At 38.9% G+C, this 24988-nt stretch overlaps 1 protein-coding gene across 2 annotated transcripts in view; it reads right to left on the bottom strand.

The window, feature by feature from the left end:
• Nucleotides 1–15595, bottom strand: part of mib1.S (MIB E3 ubiquitin protein ligase 1 S homeolog) — a 53592-nt gene extending 37997 nt beyond the window's left edge. The window contains exons 1-8 of one of the 2 annotated variants that reach the window (XM_018223656.2): nt 15100–15595; nt 8742–8913; nt 6801–6930; nt 5743–5847; nt 4598–4664; nt 2896–3100; nt 1415–1598; nt 75–237 (exon numbers count right to left, since the gene is read on the bottom strand). In XM_018223656.2, coding sequence (XP_018079145.1) covers nt 75–237; nt 1415–1598; nt 2896–3100; nt 4598–4664; nt 5743–5847; nt 6801–6930; nt 8742–8913; nt 15100–15328 — 1255 coding nt within the window. In that variant the 5' untranslated portion in view covers nt 15329–15595. The remainder of the gene's footprint in view (nt 1–74; nt 238–1414; nt 1599–2895; nt 3101–4597; nt 4665–5742; nt 5848–6800; nt 6931–8741; nt 8914–15099) is intronic. The other variant, XM_018223655.2, reaches the window with a different exon arrangement.
• Nucleotides 15596–24988: the final 9393 nt, after the last annotated feature.

Here is a 24988-nt window from a genome sequence, read left to right as displayed (position 1 = left end):
TAGATGACAAATACCCTGCACTGTGTATTACATTATTGTCAGACATCCATAAAATGTATTTCAAGCTAACTTACCACCAGTAGCATTACTAGCATTAGAAGCATTACTAATGGCTGATCCCACGGAGGCAACTCTTGAAACAGCAGCTGGATTATATGTCCAAGATGTCCCACAAACTTCAACTTTCAAATCGTTGTCTGAATAAATCTGTTGTACTCTGCCAACTTTGCCTAGAGTCTAAAAAATAGTATTTATCTTTAAGAGGGTCATTATGGTTAAGCAAGACGATATTCTTGACATGAATTAAACAGGCTTAAACAGACCTAAAAATTCCCTTAGAGGAATATTGTCAGGCAGAGCCCGACGGTTTGGTTCAAACTACTGATTCATAAGTATCCCAATATGAAGACATAACTGAGGGAACTTGTCCTAAAATTCAAAGCAGAAAAGACAATCTATACCAATACTGAACTACATATTAAGGTGGTGGTTATAGGATACATATCCAGAAAAAATATGTGACTATCAAAGTTGATATATAGCTAGAAATGCTGTCTGTCTGTCTCATTAAACATATATACAGAGCAGGTCAAGTTCTAGGGTAGGACTAAACAGGCGTTTTCTGTGCGACCGGGCGCGCTACGCAGAACCACAGCGCGTGGCGTCTGCGTCCGACAGTCGTGTCACGTCGGATCAATGCTGCGACACCATCCGACAATGCATTCACTTACCTTATTTCCGTCGCATCCGATTTGATGACTGCGTTTTTACGCATCACATCAGATGGCACAGAAAACGCCTGTGTAGTCCTACCCTTACTTAAAGGACAAGGAAAAAATAGAAAAAGGCTAGAAATGCTGTGTTTTGTATACTAAATATAAGCATGAACTTACTGCACCACAAAGCCTAATCAAACAAATGATTTATGCTTTCAAAGTTGGCCACAGGGGGCTGTCATCTTGTAACTTTGTTAAACATCTTTGCCTGACCCTGACCCTGCATATGCTCAGTTTGCTCTCTGAAGAATGCACCTATGTCAAAACTTCATATTACATCAGGGTAGACACATATGGGTTTATGCAATAACAGAACTAGTAATTCACAGAGTCTGTAAACAGATAGAATTTAGGATTCACCTGCAGTGTGATTACAGAAAGCAAACACTAATTAACAACTATTGGCTACAACACAGAGGCAAACAAGGCTCCTAGTATTAAATTGTTATGTCCTCTGCTTTTTGAACCAAACTTGGGTTGTAATTCCTATAATGAAGGGGTAATTTTACATTAACTACCGTATGAACAGCAAAGCATAATTTGCACAGCTATTAATATATCAACATATTCAGTTAGGGCAAATACTGAGAACTGTTGTAGCACATCATTTAAGAGCAAACCTGGATAATTGTACTTACTGGTAGCATAGCTTCTGCCCATTCACCGTGGCCTCTTTGAAGAAGTTTTATTCTCTCTAAGTCATAACATATTTGTACAAGATCAGCAACTTGAAAAGGTGATGTCCCACCTTCTGCACCTTGAGCAGCGTCACCACTGCGAACAACATTTGCCTTGGTGAGAACAGCTGGGTTAAATGTCCACCTGGAAAAAACATGTTACACATTATACCATGCATACTGAAGACCTGCAAATTACTTTTTCTAAATAACAAATTAATTACTGCAGGTTAACAAGTCATAATTTAAGCAAACTATAACACAACTTATGTCTAAGTGGAGATAACTGAAAAGCAAAATTGAAATCAAATGCTTTGCCATGGTCAAATGAGGCTCCTATTGTGATCCATAAGCAAGTAAAGCACCTTAACACAAGCAGAACACAAGTTGAACAAAAGCAAACAGTTTGTTGCAGCAAGTGAGTGGTGCTTATCTAAAATCGCCACTACAATTGAAATTTCATGGCCCCAGAAATGTGTATCTATAAATCTGTACAACCCAGATTAAAAAAATTCAAATATCCAGTACTAGACATTAGCGCAAAATATTTCCTGAAAATGTAATGCTCTGCTAAAGCCACCTAATTATAGCTTTCCTCAAGATTATGTGGCACAATTCACTTTCCTTCCTGCCCTATTCAAGGTTTAAAAAAAACACCAGAGTGGGAGTGAAGCCACAGTTTACAACGCTGCAGCCTTTAGGGCTACAGCACAAAAACACCAGTATGTAATAAAAAGCACATCGTTTTCTTAGGTTCAGTTACCCAAAGCAGCCAATAAGATACTTGCTTTTAAACAGATGAGCAGTAAATGCTACCTGCTGATTGGTTGAATTTTAGGTGACTAAACCTATGTTGTACCTTATTTAAGTAACACAATTAATGTTTCCTTTGAAGCTGCCACTGAAAAAAGGCATTACACATAACAACCCTGTCTGTCCTTGCTCTTTACAACACTGAATGTAAAGTGCCAGGTCTAACACACACAGAAGTGATAGAGAAACCTCAACTCCAAAATGCTCGAGTGTTTTTGCATCAAGGTCTATCTGTCACCACTCTGTGGGCATCCAACAGGGTGCTTTTCATTCTATAAATAGTACTATGTGAAAAGCAAAAGGGGCATTTTACTGCTCACTGCAAAAGCAGACCAGACTCCAGTGTGTCATTCTTCGATTTCACAAACTTTTTTTCCCCTGCAAATGAAATGCCCAAAACTGCGATGTCACTTGTGATTAACTTTAATTGAAATGGTCACCAGTCTCTACAAGCTTTTCATCGCCAAAACACACATTTGGGCATTTACGGGATGAAAACAGAGACCATAAAAAATTCTGGAAAGCTAAAGTATACTATAAAGTTGCTTAGAAATACATTTTGCAAAAAATTGTTTAAGATTGGAGACTCCATTAAGGTAAATGCAATGCAATTTTTTCATTTTACCAACCTGTTTCCACTGGGGTACTGCACTACAATATCATGATCTTCATCAATACCACACACAGTACCAGTAGTGGTTAGGGTTTCGAACATGCCGTCAGTCCAGCCTCCATGACCATGTTGCAATGACTGAACAATTTCCAACTCTAAGTCAATATTAACTAGATCCCCGATAAGCAGGCCACCTGGATTTCGATTACCATTCTGCTCACCTAAAGAAATTTCAAAATGTAAAACAAACAGCCTCAAGTTTAAAAATGCCCTGAAATATCTTAAACATTTTTTTATTGTAGGTTCATTAACTCCATCTTTAAAGGAATAGTTCAGTATAAAAATAAAAACTAGGTAAATAGATAGTCTGTGCAAAATAAAAAAATATTTTCAATATAATTAGTCAGCCAAAGATGCATTCTATAAAATCTGGAGTGACTGGATGTCTAACATAATAGCCAGAACACTACTTCCTGCTTTGCAGCACTCTTGGTTTCCAGTGACTTGAAGAAGTGCCACATGGGTCATAACTGTTGCTTTTGATTCTGACCTGCATGCTAAGGATCAATTACAAAATCACTGAACAGTTATGTCCCATGGGGCCCCCTTCAATTCACTGACTAACTCAGAGTAAGAGAGCTGCAAAACAGGAAGTTGGGTTCTGTTCTGATACACATCCGCTCACTCCAGCCTTTATACCAGGAGTGCCCATACTTTGCTAATGCAGGGGCTAGTTTTAGTGATGTCCCATTAGGAAAGACATCCATAAAAGCATTGTTAGCATTCTGTTCCATGGAAAATATCATTTAAATATTGATTTATGAGAAAATGCATATTGCTATATTTAACAACTATTTCTTAGGTAACCTTAAAATAATAAATATGTAAATAAAAAGCATGAGGGTGATTTAGACAAGCTGTTTGCCGACAGTGTTTTGAGATCTACTGATCACCAGCTAAAGGTCTACTGGTAGTTCCCGATTTACCTTTTGGGCACCCCTGCTTTACACATTTTATATTTACACTGAACTGTTCCTTTAAATCAACTGAGTGTAATACATGCTAAATCACATACAAATACATTCATGTTAATGTGTTAGGTGGATGCTACTAAAGTAAAAAAATCCAAGAGCAGAATCAAGCACATTTATCAGTTACAGCCAATGTCAACAGCCGTTGAACCAGGTCTTGTCAAGGTAAATTGCCACAATAAATAACATGTTCTTCCATTGTTTTATGAACCCCTTTTCCTTAATAACATCATATAATTTGTCTGCCTTTGCATTTGTAAGCCTGTGTATTATTGCATGCTGAGAGTAGTGGATCTGCTGTAACCTTGCAAAAAATATGCAGGCTGTTGAATCGGCTCCTGTGCGAACAGACTCAGCAAAGATCTGCAAGTCTCTGCATTTTGAATGGCCAAGTGTTTTTTTTTTATAGAGGATATGGAACTCCAATGTGACTTCTATGAGCCTGATATTTTACAACAGGGGGGGTAACATTTTAGTAATACAAAAGTTTTAATTAATACATGTGACACAAACTATTTATAAGGATACATTCATATTGATCCTTCTTCTGAATTATAACAGACCTACTAAAATATTTTCTGTAACATATTTCCAGTATACATTCTTCCTTGTTAAAAAATTTCCAATTTTAAAAAGGGAATACAGCATGCAGCATGCCATTAATTAGTAGACAAGAAAATTACCCACCTAAGACAGGACAATGGTCTCTGTAAAAAGAACCACCTTTAGCATCCTGGACACATTTCAGGTCAGACTAAAGGGGGGAAAAAAGAAAGTAATAAGATAAATTAAAGGCACAAACTGCTCTGTACAGGTTGTCATATGAACACAGATTCCACAGAAAATTAGTTAAGGGTAAAGGCAAATTTCCCAGATAATGTCAAGCACGGCATTGTTATCCAGCTGAAAACAGCAGTGGACACAGTACATCTGCTCACCTGTCATTGCTTCCCACCAGAGTAATGGAAATGCACTGCCTAATGGGACAGTGACAGGCAGCCATCTGTTCAGAACTGCTCATCTAGGAGTTGCTGAGCCTCACCACCATTAAAAAAAAAAAAAAAAAAAAAAAAAAAAAAGGCAAGCACCCTCCAACAGTTTCAGTGTAGACGACCAATTACACAATATAGCATGTCTAAGAGATAGAATCAATTAAAACCATAATGTCCCTTGAAAAATATGGAGTCCTTCCATACACCGAGGCCAATAAAAATACTTTGAAGGGTTGCCTCTAGCCCATGCATGTTATATTTATTTATTTTTTTGTAGTCTCCTTTTCTCTCTTGCTGTTTTGACATGTAAAATTACTTTCCAACAAACACTTCTACAAATATAAAAGCACACTCTTGCAAATTAGAATCTAATAAATTAACGGTGACGGTAAGAGAAAGATCAACTCGCCAAGCATAGCACAATGCATAAATTATAACCACTAACGGTTTATTTGGTCTTTGTGTGCCCATTTTATTGAATTGCATTTGATTTAGTTAAAGATTATGTTTTAACATAATAATTTTTGGTATGGGAGAGTAAAAGGGAGGGGGAAGTGTGTGCCTTTAAGAAGGGTCCTGTTGCATCCTGTTGTTTTTTGAATTTCAACATGAGGATTTTAAATAGAGCTTCTCCCCGTATTTAACATTAGAAGGGTTTAAGGACACAAAGAAATTCATCATGATGCACGTGTTTGGTGGTATTCACAAAAAGACTTTCCAAAGGCACCCAAGCTGGCAGACGGTCACAACAAAAGACTTCACAGAGGGATACATAAAGAAGCTATTCTTTTGATAGGTCCCGCCCCCAAGCTAGTTTAAATCTTTGTCTGAACTGCTTACCATGCCTTCAAATCCAACCCTATACAGATTTTTTGCTCCATTGTCCCACAGGACATATGCTGCACTGTGTGGGCTTGATGCACTCCAGTCTTGGATTTCGGTTACCTACAATGGACAAATGATCTTATGTTACACATTTATCTGCCATCACACTAAACTACAGCACATTAATCATGTTTATTAATAGAGAAAGTTTATTTATCTGCCATTTAAACCATGCATAGCATTGAGTCAGCATTGTATTATAGACAGAGAGAAAGTATGAAAGTGTGCCAAATGGCATGCAAAAAAAACTGGGACTGGCCCAAAGCCAAATGCTGGTATCCCCAGCATTGAGGCAGTTCTTATGTAATAGCTATGACGCTTATTTTCTGCTGCATAATGTCAACTACAGCAACAATTTCTATGGTGGGGCCTGATTATATACCAGGGTTCCCTTAGCATGCAGTGCCTACACAATTAACTGCTAATTTACAGAAATGCACCATTGCACTCTTGGGTTTTATTGATAAGGAGTCTTTCTGTAATGTGGAGTAAAGACATTTTTTGTTTAATCTCCAATTTGAGGTCCAGCATTTGGTCTGGCCAGGGCACCAATAGCTAATAAAAAGGTGAAAGATATAGGAAAATATAGTATCAAGCACAGTTCCAAAAATATCTATGGCAATATCTCAAACACCAAGCCTGCCTACAGAAGTCAGCCTACACTATGCACTGCCATAGCCATTGTGTTTCCTAGTTGTTTTTAAAGGGAAGCATGAACAGTCAATGTCTGAGAAAAATGCAGCAGTCAAAACATGACATGTACCATAGTTCTTACGGAAAGAGCTATTTTAGTAACCATACCATATCATATCATGCAAAAAAAGCCTTTTGATTTAAAATACTTTTCATGCTTTAATTATAACATTTCTTGTGCATGCAACTCTGTATGCATACCTCATTGTTTACATATGTTTGTTAAATAACTTTATTTTTGCAGTGTAAATCAAAAGGCTCAAGTACATTTTTATAACACTCCAAATGAAAATTTTTTTTTGAAAATGTTATCTGCTTACTTTGCCTCTCCTTCCATTTCCACCATCTTGGTCTTCCCACTGCCAATCTACACCACGCACTACTCTACCACCTGCAAAGATACCTCTTGCTGTAATCTTCTTTGACTTGCGTCGAGACTCAAGCAGAACCCTGACATTAAATCGGAGGAAGAAAAAAACATATAAACATATAATACAGTTTTAATTTTAAAGGAGAACTAAACCCTAAAATGAATATGGCTAGAAATGTCATATTTGAAATACTGAACTTAACTAGCCTTAAAATGTCTAAAGTAGTAATTATCCAGGCCTTCACTTTTGTGCACAGGAATATCCAATCTTTTGTTAATTTTGGATTTTGTTTAGAGAATCTGTGACACACTCAAATTGCTCAGTTGGCTCTGAGCAGCTGTTGAGAAGCTAAGCTTAGGGGTCAATGAAAATCATCAATCAGAAAATGAGGTTTGCCTGTCGTATAAGCTGATACTCTAGGGCTGATGATTAAATTCTTATTCTAACTGTGCTGGTTTCTGAGCTGCCATGTACCGATAATCTGATTTACTAATGTGATATTTATAGGATATAAATATTCAGTATATTGTGCTTCAGTCCCTAAGCTCAGTACGTTACAGCGTTACAGAGCATGTGCAGTGAATCAGCAGAAAATAAGATGGGAAGCTACAGATGTATTATTGAAGGCACAGATCTTTACTGCTAAAACATAATTTACACATTTCTGCCATATTTCTTTAGTTAAGCTTTAACAAAATATATCTATACAAGCTTATCTAATACGCAGAAGACAGACAACCTAGGAATCTGAAGCCCATTACATTGACAAGTGCCAGATACATGCTTAGTTTTGGCATTCTGAACTCCCAGAACATGCCAAAAATAATAACTGCTAAAATAAAGTATTATCCAAAAATATTCAGAAGAAAATGACAATTTACAACAGGACTTCCCAGACTTCACCAATGTTGGGTCTACTTTTAGTTAAATCATTAGGGGTGCACAGAAAATGAATACATAAACTGTTGAATTTAAATGAACTCATTTTCAAATGAATGAAATGAGTCATTTTCAAATGCATTTTACCTACAAAAAACGATGATCTAATGGAACTTTGTTTGGACAACAAATATTATATACTTCAAAGATAACAAATTTAAATGGTTCAAACAAATCTACGAATCTGCCACCTCTAAAGGAAGAGACACACAGTCAGATTCGGGGGAGATTAGTCGCCCAGCGACAAATCTCCTCTTCTTTGGGGCGACTAATCTCCTCAAACTAACTTCCCCATCAGCGGTGTGATGGCACTTGGAGCGTTTCGTTTTCCAAAGTCACCCGAAGTTTTCTCACGAGGCAAGTTCGGAAAACTAAGCACTCCGAGTGCAATCCCGCCGTCGATTTACATTCTAGCCGGCGGGAAGGCAGTTCGGGGAGATAAGTCACCCCAAAGAATAGGTGCTTATTAGCCGGGAGACTAATCTCCCGGAATCTGGCAATGTGTCTCTGCCCTTAAAGTAAAGTAACAAATTAAATTGTTTTAAAGTAGTTAAAAGTAATTAAAATATAATGCACGGTTTCCCTGTACTGGTACAATTATAGTTTATAAACAAGCTGCTGTGCAGCCATGGGGGCAGCCACTCAAAAAACAGGTTACATAGCAGATAATAGATCTACTCTGTAGAATGCCATTGTATTCTTTTATAGAGCATATCCGTTATCTGCTAAGTAGCCTGTGTCTTTTTTCCCTTTTTAGCATAAATGTAATGTATTTTTTAACTTCCAAATATATAAAAAAAAAAAAAAAAAAAAAAAGTTGACTATTTGGAAAAATAGTCTTTCTCCCCTTCATTGACAAGCCAAAATAGTATACAGTTTGCCTTCTTGACATGTGTTTGTATATAAAGTTTCAAAAGTTCTGATGGTTCTCCTAGAGAAATGTTTACGCACCGCTCACTTCCTGGTGTTGTGATCCTGTAAAAGCGATGTCTAAGGTGATGCTTATCCCCATGGTAGCACACAGTGCATAGATCATAGTTAGTACATTCAGCACATTTCCAACGGATTCCAATAATGGGCTGCTGGCGGCATGTATCACACATTGTTCCATCATGTTTAACGCCTTTGAATAAAAAGAAATTGACATTAATGCTATGGTTGCCTATCAAGACAAAAAAGAACATTAAATTTTTTCAGAATCTATTTTTTTTTTTTTTTTTTTTTAAACTGACCATATAAGATCTTTCAGGTTTGTAACTATGGATAGCAAAGTTCAGATCCCAGTGGCCTCTAGGTAGACATGTTCGCTGTCTGATAACTGTAGTACACATGCACAACACTGGTAAATTATTAGGTCTACTCAGAAGGAGGAGAAAAATTAAGAATGTTGTAATTGCTTAATGAAGATGAAATAACTAGCTTAGGCAGCACAGGTCTAGCTGAAGAAACCTTTAAACTACACTGATTTTTGATAAGGCAAGATGCTGGCATAGAAAAGATCCACCTAAGGCCTGTTTTTTTTCAAAATCTATCAGTTAATCGTGCTGCTCCAGCACACTTCTGCACTGAAATCTGTTTTTAAAAGAGCAAATGGATTTTTTTAGACTTTTTCTAGAGATAATGTCAGTTTACCAGGTGCCTTGTTTTCTAATAAACTTCAGTCACTCTTTAGGGTTGAGACACACGGGCAGATTCGGGGAGATTTCTTCTTCTAGGCGACTAAATCTCCCTGAATCTGCCCGTGTGTCTCAACCCTAACTGCTGCATCGCAAGATATAGTGAACAATGGAAAGGTAAATGTGGCCATACACGATAAGTTTCGCTTGTTTGGCAAGGTTGCCAAATAAGTGGACCTATTCCCGATATGCCCACCAACAGCAGGGTGGCATTGTGTTTATCCAAATGTTCGGACCCAGGGCCGAATGATTAGATTACAACAAAAAGACTGGGCTTTCAACTAGCCAATGCGGTCCTTGATCGACTCCATCATGCTGCAACTCCTTCAGTTGCACTGAGTAGGAGAAACAATAATTTGTCTGAAAGCAGTGTAGGCTCTTTCTGAAAGCACATGATCAGGCAAAATTACCTGAGATGGCTGCCTACACATCAATATTACAACTAAAAAAGTACACTTGTTGGTTTAGAAATTACATTTTACATGGTAGAGTGAATTACTTGCAGCGTAAACATTAGCAGGATCCCTTTAAACTTTAATGACAATCTCTGAATTATACAACGCATCACATTATATAGCTAAAGGGAAATGTGCAGGTATAGATAAGGCTGAGCAATGCTCTGTTACGCTATGATGGGAGATTACACATCTGACTTTGGGGCTAGAAAGATTTACTTACAGGAAGTTGATTTCTAATTTTTTTTTTTTCAGAAAATATTCTGAAATTTCAAATTCAATTTTATCATGTTAGTCAAGCAAAATGAACTTTAATTACACTGTATAAATTATTTGAATCTTGTTTCCATCAGTCTGAACTCATAATTATAGCAAGCAGGCAGGAGACATTTTGTGGACACTGTTATTAAGACAAGCCTTGTATCATCTCAGAATCTTGTTTGTACACCAGAATGGGGAACCTAATGTCCATCCCCATGCACTGACTACACAATTAAATAGTTAACTATGGGGAGAATGTGGGGAGAGCAGTGACATCTAGTGCTGAATGGAAAGTGAAAGTAATTGCTTGTCCCGCCTCTATGCCTAAAGCATAGGGGAGGAGCAGGTAATATTTGATTGACAGCGAGATTTTTAAATGAGTTTACAACAGCTATGAATGCTTTAATAATAAAAAAAAAAGACTTTGGATTTCATGTTTAATTTGAAAAGGACTTTTATTATACAGCTTTTTGTGTCTGGGTGACAGAGCCACTTTAAGCTGGGTTCTAGCCTGTGGCAACAAATATTGCCACAGGCTGTAGCTTCCCAACTGCATAACTAGTTTCTTCTTATCCAAACAAAAAGCATGCAAAAAGTCACAATGAAAATAATGTTTGCAGCCTTATAGCATTACCACTTTTCGTTGTTGCCTTCATTAACCATAAAATAAGTGTCTACTGACCAGAACTTCTATCCATTTTGACTCAATAAAACACACTGCATGTAATTCTACATTAGAAATACTACTTTCTGTATCTAGGGAATTATTTACTAAGATGTGAAGTTAAGTTTAGCCAAAAACAAGGCAGAATTTACAGTAAAATGTTACTTAAACTGAAAAGAGGGTGTATAGCATGCCCCCCACCAAAATACTTAATAATGAAGAGATTTGTATAAATCGCTTGAGCTATCTCTATGCAAATTTAGTTTCTCTCTACATTATATTTACTAACATTTTACACTTCAAAGTTTCCTGATGGGCTGTATAAAAATAGTGCATAAAACTACATTTGTGCGCTACTTGATTTTACTCCAAACACATAAATCTTGCACCTAAAGGGCCACTTGATTGAATATTCATATGGGATCTTCTCTCTCTAAAATTCTCTGAAATCATTTTAAATGTAGGACTGCAGAGGGCAAAACAAAAAGTTCAGGAACATCACTGTCTACATATTAAATGGGGATATCCAGCCAAGAATTGTTTTTGCATAAAGTAAAAAATTTAATTCTTTTAACAACAATGTTCCAATGTTGCACAGGTAACACTTTCACACTTCTTGTGCAACAGATTAATCAGATGGCTTCTGTTACATTCTTTCAAAAGTCAGAAACCACAAGTATAGAGCATAGAATGGGAAAAAGATACTAGTTTTTAATAAATATATGTTAAGTGCTTTGAATCATAATTTCATAATCACAATTAGGCAAAGTTATATTTTTGTGTTTATAAATTATACTAAAATGTAATTGTAAATGCTGTTGAAAACAGAATCTATTTATACATACTGTCTTGACTCCTGAGACAATGTAACAGAAGCCTGCTGATTAGGAGAAATGTTTAATTGTTTCAAGAATCAGAATCAGGGAATAGAAGATAGTAAACAAACAATGCTTTCAAATACCGTTACTTTTAAAGGGGCTGTTCAACTTTGGGTCAACTTTTAGTGTGATGTAGACAGTGGTATTTTGCGAAAATACCAGTTTGCAGGTTCAGCAATATGATTGCTAGGGCCAAATTAGCCTAGTAACCAGTCATTAATTGAATAAGAGACTGGAATATAAGTAGGATAGGGCTTGAATGGTAAAGGGATAATACAAAATGGCAATAACAATACATTTGTAGCCTTACAGAGCATTTGTTTTTTGATTGGATCAGTGACCCCCATGAAAGCTAGAAAGAGTCAGAAGAGCAGTTAACTTAAAGGTTATCCACGCCTTTAAAGGAACAGTAACACCAAAATACAAAAGTGTTGTGAATGAATGACAATGAAATGTAGTGGTTCCCTTAATTGGTAAACAATTTGTGTTTGCTTTAGAAACCCTACTATAATTTATATAAACAACCTGCTATGTAGCTATGAGGGCAGCTATTTGAGCACAAGATAGACAGTAGATAACTGATAAGTTCTGAAGAATCCCATTGGATACTAAAGAGCTTATTTGTTATCTGTTGTATATCCTGTGTCTTTTTTTCAGCTTAGAATGGCTGCCCCCATGGCTACACAGCAGCTTGTATATACTATACAAAACTAAACTATAGTAGTCTTTTCTAAAGCAAGCACACCAGCTGTACCAGTGATGGGCAACAGTACTTTATATTTTCGTTACTTTAAAACACCTTCATTTGTTGCCGTTACTGCTCCTTTAAGCTTATGATAAATGGATGGAAAACCACTAGTCACCGTTCTTTGTGTAATGAAACAGAACCCTGTCTGATGCACATGGAGTGGTGACATGTAGCCCTCCCTACCAAAATTTGATGACAACAGTGGTTTTATTAATGTACACTGCTATGGCTCTTATAATTACATTTTCTTTCACTGCGGACAAAATAGTATTTCAGGAGAGGATCTGCTTTAATTTTTGAGGTGAAGGGCTTCTTGAACTAACAGCCTGTGCGCCAACATATATTTATATACCCTCCAAATACAGGTATGGGATCCGTTATCTGAAAACCCATTATCCTTAATGCTCTGAATTAATGAAAGGCTGTTTCCCATAGACTCCATTTTACCTAATAATACCCTAGCCCCACGATTTATCCAGTTTATAGCAACAAAAATCATCTTCGGGGAGGCAAATAATCAAGGCAAATACTTTGAAAATCACTACATGAAAATACTGCCTTGGTAAATATTTTATGCATCATACCTAACGTTAACTTGTAAGGTGAATGGCAACCTGTTCGACATTATAAACGTATAATACACAAAATCCATGAATATCTTGTAAATTATATCCTTATAAACGGTGAGTTCTGATGTCATCAGTTATAAACGGTGAGTTCTGATGTCATCAGTTATAAAAGATGAGTTCTGATGTCATTTCTGTTACATGACTCACTGAAACTTGTGTATTATAATAAAGTACCCCCAGATGCAAAATATGAGGATATTAGAAGTTAACTTCGGAGTTCCATGACCTGTATAAAAACACTCGTCTCGTGCTTTTATATGGTCATGAATCTCCTCGGTAATTTATAATATCCTTATATTTTACAAGAGGGGGTACTTTATTCACTATATATATATATATATATAACCTGCAGCCTTCCACCTGTTCAACTGCAACTCCCAAATCCTCAGGGGCTGGCAGTCAGCAGCTCAATAATAGCTGCAATATTGGCTTCTTTGTAATATCAATAATAATAATAATATTAAGAATGATTTAGTATAATAACAATAATGATGAAGTAGAAGGATACAGTTAATGCAGAACATGACAATGTTAGAAATGCTTAGCCTGTTTATAACATAGAAGAGGGGTCCGTTTACTAAAGTGCGTTAAAAATATTCGCACAATATATAGACAGAATTTTCGCCAAATATGTTATCGCCAGTTTACTAACCTGCGGTAAATATAAATTTGCGAATTTTCTTGCGCAAGAATAATTGTTCGCCAGTTATCGCATTTGCTGAAAATAACGCTACGTACACATTAACGCATGGTTTACTAAACAGCGAAATGTGCTAAAGACAAAATTAACGCCAGAATATTCGCAAACTTTTACCGCCACATATGAAGTGGCGTAAAAGTATTTTTTCTGCCAGAAAATTCTCAAGGGGCAGGAAATATCCCATAATAATGTTTTTTTTTTACCCATCATTCTTTGCTGACAGGAGAGAGATCTGTAGCTATTGCTGACAGGATGTTTTGGCTTCTGCTTCTATCTGGTGCAACAGCAGCAGTTTCAGCTCAGAGTCGTATTATTGGCAGTGGCATCACAGTCCAAGGATTCGTCAGCCTCTACACTTTTTGGTTTCATTGGGATTGGCTACATTAAACTGTGCATTTCTATGAAGCAAAGAGATTGACTGGTATCATTTCCTATGATTCTATTGGCAGAAGGGTTTATATGATGCAGACATGTTTGATTGGTGTTACTCTGGTGATGTTGTTGGATGGTATAATCATCAGTCAATAAAGTTTATAAGTTTTGAAGATGCATTTCTGGCCATAAATGTCACAGTAAAAATTGCCATAATAACCGCCATAAAACAAGACTATTTTATAGCATAAATATTCGCAAAAACGTAATTTTTCGCCAGAAAATTCGCAACTCGCTAAAATTACCGCTAACGTAAGCTGGTTCCTTAACGTAGTTACCGCAAGTGATCGCAATGACTTCTGAGCGCATCGCTGTTTAGTAAACTTAGTCGCTGCGAATATTCTGGCGTAAAAATATTCTCAGCGATAACATGCGGAAACTTAAAGTCAGATTTACCGCACTTTAGTAAACGGACCCCAGAGTGTCTGTGCAAACGTTAATGCTAGTATTTCTTTGCTCTTAAAACTGTAAAAGGCAATAATGAGCTTTGGGTATTATCTATGGCACATTCATTTATCCGTAAGGTGTCTGCAATGTGGGAATTGGGAGCAAAGAGTATGTCAGCATTGGCACAAATAGAGGCATTTAATCAGCGCAATGACAAAAGCTGGATGAATACCCCCCATACACACACACAAGCGCTAACTTGAGCTGGCACAAAGCATCCCAAAGCAGAGTATTATTATTATTATTATTGGCTACAGGAATGGTGCCAGTCACAGAGCAGGGAATTGAAAGCTGCCTCTAAACAGCTGACTGTAGTATGCCGCCCGAGGCTTCTGGGAATTGTAGTTTAGCAGCAGGGTAGTTTAGTTTAGCAGCAGGGTAAATACAAGCAGTCTATCCCCAATAGAGGAGGCACTCACCAGTAGGAGCACTGTCCAGCACCCTCAGGTCGTAGGCCCCGGAGCAGCGGTAATTGGCAGCGGTGCCATTGTCCCAGACCACCACCACCTCTTCGGGGCTTTCGAAGCTCCGTACTGTGCCCACGTGACCCTCTCCTCCGTCCTGTTTCCCCCATTTCCAATCCGGGCCCCGCGCAACCCGCGCCCCCACACCCTCCACCATCACCCGGTTATTCCGGGAGCCGCTCATCCCCCCTGGATTGAGGAGGGGTTCGGGGAGAGCTGATCCGGCCCTCACTTTTGCTGCTGCTGGACCCACAGATGCAAAACGTTTTTGATATGGAACGGGAACAGTTCGGCGATCACTCTGCCAGGACAGAATAGGTGAGCAAAGCCAGCAAGGCCACAACAACTGGGACAAGCTCAGGCTGAGCGCGGCCACAGGGGAGCGGGAACGCGCACACACTTAGTTGCAGGGGCACGTGGACAGAGGCGGAGCCAAGAGTTGCTGTGTCGGATGTACCTCGCTCAGAGACCAGTCAATGAATGAATAAAGATGATATTTGCTTTTGAATAGAGGAAAGACAGATGCGGGGAGTCACAGTGAGTTGGTGTCACGGGCTGATCACTGACACTGGTAGTGAAACTGCTGCTCTATAATTGACACCTCTTAGACTCTGTCTCTTTGTTTGCTTCTTACATTGGAAGTCAGTAGTAGCCTCTTGTAGCTGCAGCTTGTTTCTTACAGACAGGACCGCCATTAGAAATCACGGGCTGTACAAAAAAAAAATTGGAGCCCCAAAGATTATTTTTTTAAAAAAAACATTGGTGCCAGGGCCCCCCTTAAAAAAATTGGGTCCCCAAAGAATATTTTTTTTAAAAAAACATTGGTGGCAGGGGCCTATAGACTATTAAAGTAATAGATTGTTGGCCAGGCGATTAAAAAACAAAAAAAACAAATTGGCATTCAGTAGAATTAAACTCGTGGCTTCAGGACTTCAACTTCTCCTCCTTTAGTGATTTTGGGTCTTTTCGCTGCTTCAGGACTTCAATTTCGGCTGTTTTTGTGACTTCTGGTCTTTCCACCGCTTCTGGACTTCGGCTGTTTTCTTGACTTCAGGTCTTTTTCCTGCTTCTGGACTTCGGCTGTTCGACTTTTCAGCACTCCCGCATTCGAGACTTCGGCTTTTCGGCACTTCCGCATTCAGGACTTCAGAAGGAGGTGGCACAGCTTCTGGCTTTGGCGCTGTCAAGGGCGGCCCGGCTCTTTCAAAAGTTCAGCACTGCCGGGCCCCCCCTTCAGACCCTGGCCGGTACACTTGTACCCCCTGTGCCACCCTGATGGCAGCCCTGCTTACGGATAGCAATATATATTTTGTGGTCACAGCCTCATTGCACCCCCGCCTAATGGTTTTTAAAAATTAGTGGTGAGCACAACTTTCCCTTGTTTATTTTATATATATATATATATATATATATATATATATATACATATATATCTTCTTAGGATGATGCTTTATGTTATGTTACAGCAACTCCCTGAAACTCCCAGCAGAGCATGTGTTAAACATATCTCTCTCAAGTGGTTTCCACATCACCATGCGGATGTTTCAATAACATGGACTCCCAGTTGTTTTTAAAAACACAGTTAACTGTTTATTTGCTGGTACTCCGTCTATGAGATGTATTTCAAGATGGTATAATAACATTCACTTCACAGTAATGAATATCGTTAGGCCCCTTGAAGTTATGAGCCATGGGCAGAGCATTAGTTATAGACCAGTGATCCCCAACCAGTAGCTTGCGAGTTTCAAGCAACATGTTGCTCCCAGCTAGGGTTGCCACCTTTAATGGAAAAAAATACCGGCCCTTTTATATTCTTGTCGTTTTTTCCTAATAATAACATCGGCATAAAGCATAATTTTTACTGGCCAGGCCGATAAAATAACGGCCAGGTGGCAACCGTACTCCCAGCCCATTGGATGTTATCCAGTGGCTTTAAGACAGGTGCTTAGTTTTTTAATTTGTGATTTGAAATTAAGTTGTATTTGCATAAAGACCATGTGTACTGCCAAGCAGAACCTCCCATATGCTGCCAGTCCACATAAGGCCTACCATTAACCAATCACAGCTCTTATTTTCACACTTTTTTTCATGCTTGTGTTGCTCTCCAATTTCTTTTACATTTTAATGTGGCTCACAGGTATAAAAAGGTTGGGAACAATTGTTATACACAGTGATAGTACTCATTAAAGGGGAAGGAAACCTAGTTGGCGCAAAAACCCTCCCCCCAGGCCCGGACTGACGATCTGTGGATTCGGGCAATTGCCCGAAGGGCCGCTTTAAATTTCATTCAGATGGGCCGGCCCGCTCTCTCTCTCCTAATCATAAACTGTGTTGCAGTGAGTGTCTCCGGCTGTTTCCGGAGCCATGTGACACGCCCCTTGTGCCTGCCTTCTCAACATCAATAGTCCCAGCTGCCAAGGAAATACACAGGGAGCCATAGTCACGGCTGGAAAGTAGTTAAAACATGGTGGCGACATCTAGAGGATGTGCAGCAGCATGTGTGGGCCGTGCCGGCTCAGACCCACTGCACAGAGCAGACGCTCCTCACCTCCCCTCCCCTGCCTGATCGCATGAAAAAGATTGTGCGAAGTAAGTACAGTATGTGCGAGCAGCAGAGGTGGGGGAGGATTACAGAGGGGGCCCTGCGAAGGAGGGGGGCCCTTGGGGGCCTAATGTGGCAGCCCTGGTGGCCCCTGCCCCCCACCCCAGTCGGACATTAATGTGCAGGATATGTCAGTGTTGGAGCTGGCTGCACTGAAGCCAGTCAGACTGAAAAGTAAATGGAGTAAAAACAATGTTTCCTGTCAATGTAAATAATAGGGAAAATGCATAAAAAAAAATATGTGAAGCCCAGTACACTCCTGTATTTTAAGGCATAATGTACCCCCTACTGTAAATGATAAGGATATTAGAAGTCACTGAGGGGTTGTTCTGTGACCATATAAAGGCACAAGGCTGCAGGCTGAGTTATACAGGGAACTCTGAGTATCACTCATGTATTATAAGGTATAATGTACCCCCTACTGTAAATGATAAGGATATTAGAAGTCACTGAGGGGTTGTTCTGTGACCATATAAAGACACAAGGCTGCAGGCTGTTATACAGGGAACTCTGAGTATCACTCATGTATTATAAGGGATAATGTACCCCCTACTGTAAATGATAAGGATATTAGACGTCACTGAGGGGTTGTTCTGTGACCATATAAAGGCACAAGGCTGCAGGCTGAGTTATACAGGGAACTCTGAGTATCACTCATGTATTATAAGGGATAATGTACCCCCTACTGTAAATGATAAGGATATTAGAAGTCACTGAGGGGTTCCGTGGCCATATAAAGGCACAAGGCTGCGGAATCTTTAACATATTTTACATTACATAACCTTGTTTAATATCCATCATAACATTATCTTTGAATGCTATTTATAATTTGTCATAAAACTATTTGCCTGATGCTTTTACATTACTTTTCTTGCCCCCATGTTCCTCTATGAGGGGGCTGCCATATTTGTGCAGCAGGAGTCCGTTAGTATTAGAGACTCTGACAGGCTGAGATGGGACAGTCAGGTTTAGGAACTTCAAGTAATAATTAATTACAAAAGAAGAACTACGAAGAACTACTGTATCATCAACTTGACCTATATGTAATTTTTATTGTAGATTAATATTTTGAAATGAAAATTTTTAATGTCAGTATCACTTTAAATAAGAGAGGCAGCTCTTTATGAACATAATTTTTTTGCAGTTTTACCCCAATATATAAGTGGATGAGTACAAGACCATCGAGTGTTTACATGTGGGCTGCTTTGATTTTTTTTGCCCGGGCTGCTTTTTAGTCCCAGTCCGGCCCTGCCTCCCCCCCTCCCGTGTGTTGCCCACGTTGGTGCTTCCCTGGGATGTCTCTATCCATGAGTCCCTACAGTGATGGGTGACACCCAGAGTTCTAACCGTCTGCTCTCTTCTGTGGAGTGTCTGACTGCTTTGCTAACTCAGCCTGACTTATTTTTACAGTGAACTATCTCCAGATCTAACCTCACACTGGCAAGCCCTACCTTCTTCTACTGAGGACACTTTTTTCAGGTTCTTTAGCACAATCCATCCCCAGCAAACAAGGTCCAAAGAGACATTGCTCACTTCCTTTTAAAAGACAAGAGAGCACTAACGCGCGCTTGCCAACAAGAAGCTCACAGGAGAGGCTATAAATGATAAAATGTGTTTTTTCCTTGTGCTTCTTTTCTGAAAAAAATTGTACTGGCTCAGTGTTAGGGATTTGAGATCCGGTCCAGATTTTCCAACTTTTCAGCAACTTTAAGCCCTTGTAACTGGAATGTTCAGACATCCCAATCTTTCGACCTGCCACTACCCATTCAGATTAAATAAAGTAGTAAAAGAACAAATCAGACAATGTTCTGCCCATGACAGCAATTGTACAAAAGTTATGTCTGACAAATAGCAGAGACAGTCACCCATTGATATCATCAGATAGGCAATACATGCAGAGACATTATCGTTAGCTGATCTTTTAACCTGTACGATCAACTGTACGATCAACTAAATGACCGATCACACGGTCCAAAATTCATACAAAACTTTGATTCCTAGGACTATATCTTTACTACTCCCATCCCCCACTTCTGCAGCTATTCTGCTATTCTGTTGATAACATTGAACATCTTCTAACAGAATAACTGTGCGGTGGGGGGATGGAAATAGCACTTTCAAGTACGGGTGCAGGCCTAAGGAACAGTGGGAAAGGCAGTTAAAATGTCTGTGCCAGTGTTGTGGTGCTTTATTTATTTTTTTTTAAAAAAAAGGTGCATCAGCCCAGGGAAAAAACTTAGCTACAGTATTCAATTCAAAGAAGGGAGCCAAACATTTCCTTTCCCTGCCCTGGAATATTGGAGTATAATTTTCAAACAAGTGAAAGTAGTTCTGCTACAATATTCATCACAAATTTAGGGGAACAAAGTTCTCCTCAAGTTTCCTCAAGTGAAACATGCCAACAGCTGGGGATGGCAATAGCCAAGGTTTATATTTCTAAACATGTTTCCATTTTGCAAGTGGTTCATAAGAGTGGAATTACGCATGCAGGTACTAAATTCAACTATTGTTTTTAACACTGGTTGGCAATGGTCAATTGTGGGTATGGAATATGAAGAAGTTGTTTGGTTCTTCTGTACTAGATTCTAGGATTAAAGAAAAGTCAGGCCCAGCAAGAGGAGTTAGTGGATACATTTTTGGTGACATGCAGTTTGACCCTCTTTGTTGAGAAAGTTGTGCTTGTGGAGGGTTTGAGCAATCATTATAAACTGTTGTGGTCAACAAGGACTGGCAGTTTCTCAAAGGAATTGTTAAATGCTAATATACTGTATACAGTATAGTTAGGGTTGCCACCTGGCCGGTAAAATACCTGCCAAGGCCGGGGCCGGTATTACAAATTTACCGGAAATGTAGCTGCCGGTAAATTTGTAATACGCTTAAATAGAGCCCTCGGCCTGCCCCCAATCCCCTGGTACTTAACTTTTCTTTTGCTTCTTTTGTGTCTGTGGCGCTGCCCCGCCCCTTTTGATGTCACGGCCCGCCCCTTTGTGTCCCTGCCCCCCACCAGCCGGTAAAGAATTTTAGAAAAGGTGGCAACCCTATTTGCAGCCAAGGCCCAAGTAGGGTTGCCACCAGGCTGGTATTTTAAAAATGATCCCAATGTTATTAATAGGGAAAAAAGATAAATATATAGGAAGGCCGGTATTTTTTCCCAGAAAAGGTGGCAACCCTATATATAGTGCCAAAAAACACATGTATGTATGTATATCCAAATATCCATTACACATGGGTTTGGATTTGGACACAACATTCCTCTTTAAATAACTTTTTAAGTAGCTATGTATTTAATATGTGATTGCTTAGCTGCAGTTTAAAAACCATGGCACCAGTTTCAGAGGAAAGTGAAGTATTTTACCAAGCAGTAGAATAAACATGCTTTTAGGCAGCTTGGGGGGGGTTAAAGGAATAGTAACACCAAAAAATGAAAGGGTCTTAAACTAATGAAAATATAATATACTGTTGTGCTGCACTGATAAAACTGGTGTGTTTGCTTCAGAAACACAATTATAGTTTATATAAACAAGCTGCTGAGTAGCCATGGGGCAGCCATTCAAAGTTGAAAAGGCACAGGATAGAGTCCTGCGCGGGTCCATTTTTTTGAAACCCGTACGCGACCCATACCCACAACCCAAACCTGCAACACGCAATTTGACCCGCATAGTTCCGCTACCAGTACCCAACCTGCTTACTTGCCTCCTAGACCCGACCCACGGGTAGGGTTGCCCCTACTATGACACCACAGGCCAGGGTGAGATGTGGGTAAGTTGTGTGTGGGGAGCTGTGTGAGTGAGGCAGGCAAGAGAGCACGCCATGGGTCAGTGGATGGGACCAGGCGGGTGGGCCGGGCAGTAGCAGCAGCCACTAAGCAGGTCAGGTGCTGGAGTGGACAGGAAGCTGGCCCGGGAGACTGCCTTTTTTTGGCTGCAAGAATGCCCTGACTGATGTGCACGCCACCCATGCTGGTCCAGACTCAGAAGGGGAGAAAATGGCGCCATCCGCCCTGGTCACTGGTGGAAAGAGAGAAAGTGACGAGTGACGATGCATAAATTCAGTGGCACGCTCACCCGAAAACTGTCCAGCATTTTTTGAGAGGGCATTTTTTGTGTATCCTGTGTTTGAATGGCTGCCCCATGGCTATGCAGCAACTTGTTATATAATAGTTATGTTTCTGAAGCAAATACACCAGTTTTCCCAGTACAAAGCAACAGTATGTATATATATATATATATATATATATATATATATATATATATATATATATATATATATATATATATATATATATAGAACTTACTTTACTGTATGAGCAGAGAGGCTCAGCAACCCTACAACAGTAGTGATCCAGGTTTACAATTATCCACAGCAGCTCCTCATCATCCAAATTATATTAGGCTCAGTGTCAATGACACTGCACTGTGCATGTTCATTATGCTCTGGGTTGCCATTGTGAAGCTAAGCTTAGAGGCCATTGGAAATCATTAAGTGGCAAATGTGATTACCTTTGTCATAGAATGCCAGAGGGATGATTATTAAATGCAGTTGCATAACACACTGATTTCTCAGCTGTAATGTGAGTCTCAATGAATTACTAATCTGCCTTTTATCATGAATTTTACATTGTATTTATACTATGTACTCTGCATTGATCCCTAATAGCAGGTATGTCAGCAGTACAGTGTTTTAATTAACACAAAAGAAGAACGGAGCAACAGGGAGAATCTTCAGTTTTTCTAAAACTCCCATGAACTCGAAATTTGACCAATTGAAATTTATTACATAAATCAAATTTTTAAAACTCAGGTGAATATGATCGACCCGAATACTCGAATGTCAGAAAGGCTGCAAACAACTCTAAACTGATCCCTGAACGTCTCCCATTGACTTAGACAGCAATTCGGCAAGTTTTAGGTGGCAAATAGTCGAATTCGACTAAAGTGCCAGTGTATGATAAATCTCAAAATTAAATTTCAAAACTCGAATTGAATTTGAATAACTCAAATTCGACACTTGATAAATCTGTCCCTTAGAGTTTTTTTCACAGGGGTAACAAAGTGTCCAACGTGCCACGAGCCTTACTCACTGGTTGGCTTGTCTATTTTAGGTGAATTAAATCTGAATAAATCCTACACAGTGGCATCTAGTAGTCTGCTGATAATCCTTATCTCTGTACTTGTCTTCTATGTAACACTGATTTTATGTACATTCAAGTGTTTAGAAAATGTTACTATAACCAAGTTAGTTCAGCACTATTGTTTTATCATTTGGTTGCATTATAAATTCCCTGCCATAGCTGTCATCATATCTTATGACCAGTGTGCATTTTTTTTTTTTTTAATTCACATAATTCAAACTATTGTTTAATTCTGACAGATCATATCCTTTCCATTTGGGTGCTGTGATTAAAAATGAACAGGGATCCACATTATAGAATTCAGTAAAACACTGATAAAACCTATGCAGAGGATAAATTCTTTATTTAAAAAAATGGCATGGAAGATCATTTTTGGCCGGGGCATGTTTTGCTGTAAAACAGAACTTTTTTTTTTCTTCCAGGCTGTCCACCCACCCACCTGCATCCATCAAAATTCAGAACCATTGTAGACAGGTCTGAGGGAGCCACGTCCACTGTCCGCCACCCCCAATTCTAATGCCTATGGCAAAAAGGTGAGAGAGAAACATACATAACTGACTTGCAGACACCAGCAATATACTTTTATATGTATGTCTTTCTATAATGTATTTGATATACTAAATTTTACAGATTTGTTTTTACTTGCCTTTTTTGTAACTTTACTCTGGAATTATTCTGAACTGCAATATTAGCTTTGGTCACTGGGTGGCTCTCTTTTATAAACTATATTAGTTTAAAGGACCTGTTACATCCATAAAGTGAAATTAGATTTTTAAATTTAAAGTTGGCATCTATTCATCCAGCACCTAAAAATAAACTTTTAAAAATAAAAAAAATTTTTTTTGGCAACAATTATCCTGTGTTATGTGAAGAATGGCATTTGACCCATGTATATCATCATGTGTATTCATTAAAACTTTTGTATTCTACACTGCATTTTTGCCAGTTGCTTAGACAACACTTCCATGTTGCTTCCTGTATTATGAATCAGCAACAGGGCTGCTCCTGGATCTGCTGCCACATCCTTAACTCTACAGCTTGGGGGGAAGCAGCGTGGGATTGCTTGTGTAGAGATATGATATCCAGTGGAAAAGAAATTTCGCTCTCAAACTTTATGCCCTCTACCAGATGCAATTTTCTCTACTGGTGGCATGATTAAAGGCACAGCACTTCACTACTAAAGTAGTGTGGTAGCAATGAAGTTGGTATAGAAACACCCACATCACTTTTCCAGCCAAATTATTCCTTGAGTGTTTGTTCTCCAGGTTTGCATAATAGTGTAACCCTCTATTTCAGACTTTTGAGCGAGAGCAATCTGCAATCCATTTGCTAGCATATAGGGTGGATGGCAGAGATATATTTTGTTCCCATGCTGTACAAGATTCTTGATCTTTCACTGCCCTAATCACAGGCGGGGATTTGTTTTCCGAAGTCGCCCGAAGTTTCCACATGTGATTATCACCGACAATTTTTCATTTTAGCCAGCGCAGAGTGAGGGATGGCATTCGGGGAGATTGGTCGTCGCAAAGACGAGGCAATTAGTCACCAGGCGTCTAAATCTCCCCCAAATGCTCAGTGTGACCTTACCCTTATGCTAAAAGCTTTGTTTGGATGTATTAATATCAATTTACACTGTGGATGAAATGCACAAATAAATGTTTTAAGTAAGAAACTGTGCAGATTTCTAATTTATATGTAATACATATAGAAATAACTTAAAAAACGTAGAAAAATTGTAATGAATTTATATTGCAAAGTTGCTTAGAATTATTGTTTCTTTTATTAGGCGGGAAAAAAAGGGCAGGTTGACAAGTCCTTTATTTACAGGTATGCGATCGATTTTACAGAAATCAGTTATACAGAAAGCTCTGAAATACAGCAATGCTAATTTAGAAAAACAATTTCTTATTTTTGAATGATTTGCTTCCTTCGTAACTGCACTTAATAACAGCAACAAAGAGGTTAGTAATTAAATGTTCTTAATTTATTGGCCAGCTTTTTGTTCTGGTTTCACAAGGCTGAAAACCAGCAGAAAGTTGAGACCCCCCCCCCCCACACAGGCCTTAGAAAAACAAAACTATTCCAGTCAAAACTGGGGTAGGCAGAGTAGG

This window comes from Xenopus laevis, chromosome 6S, assembly GCF_017654675.1.
Source record: "Xenopus laevis strain J_2021 chromosome 6S, Xenopus_laevis_v10.1, whole genome shotgun sequence".
NCBI lineage: Eukaryota > Metazoa > Chordata > Amphibia > Anura > Pipidae > Xenopus > Xenopus laevis.
Note: the sequence above shows the minus strand (reverse complement) of the source record. Positions and strands in the feature narration are given on the sequence as shown.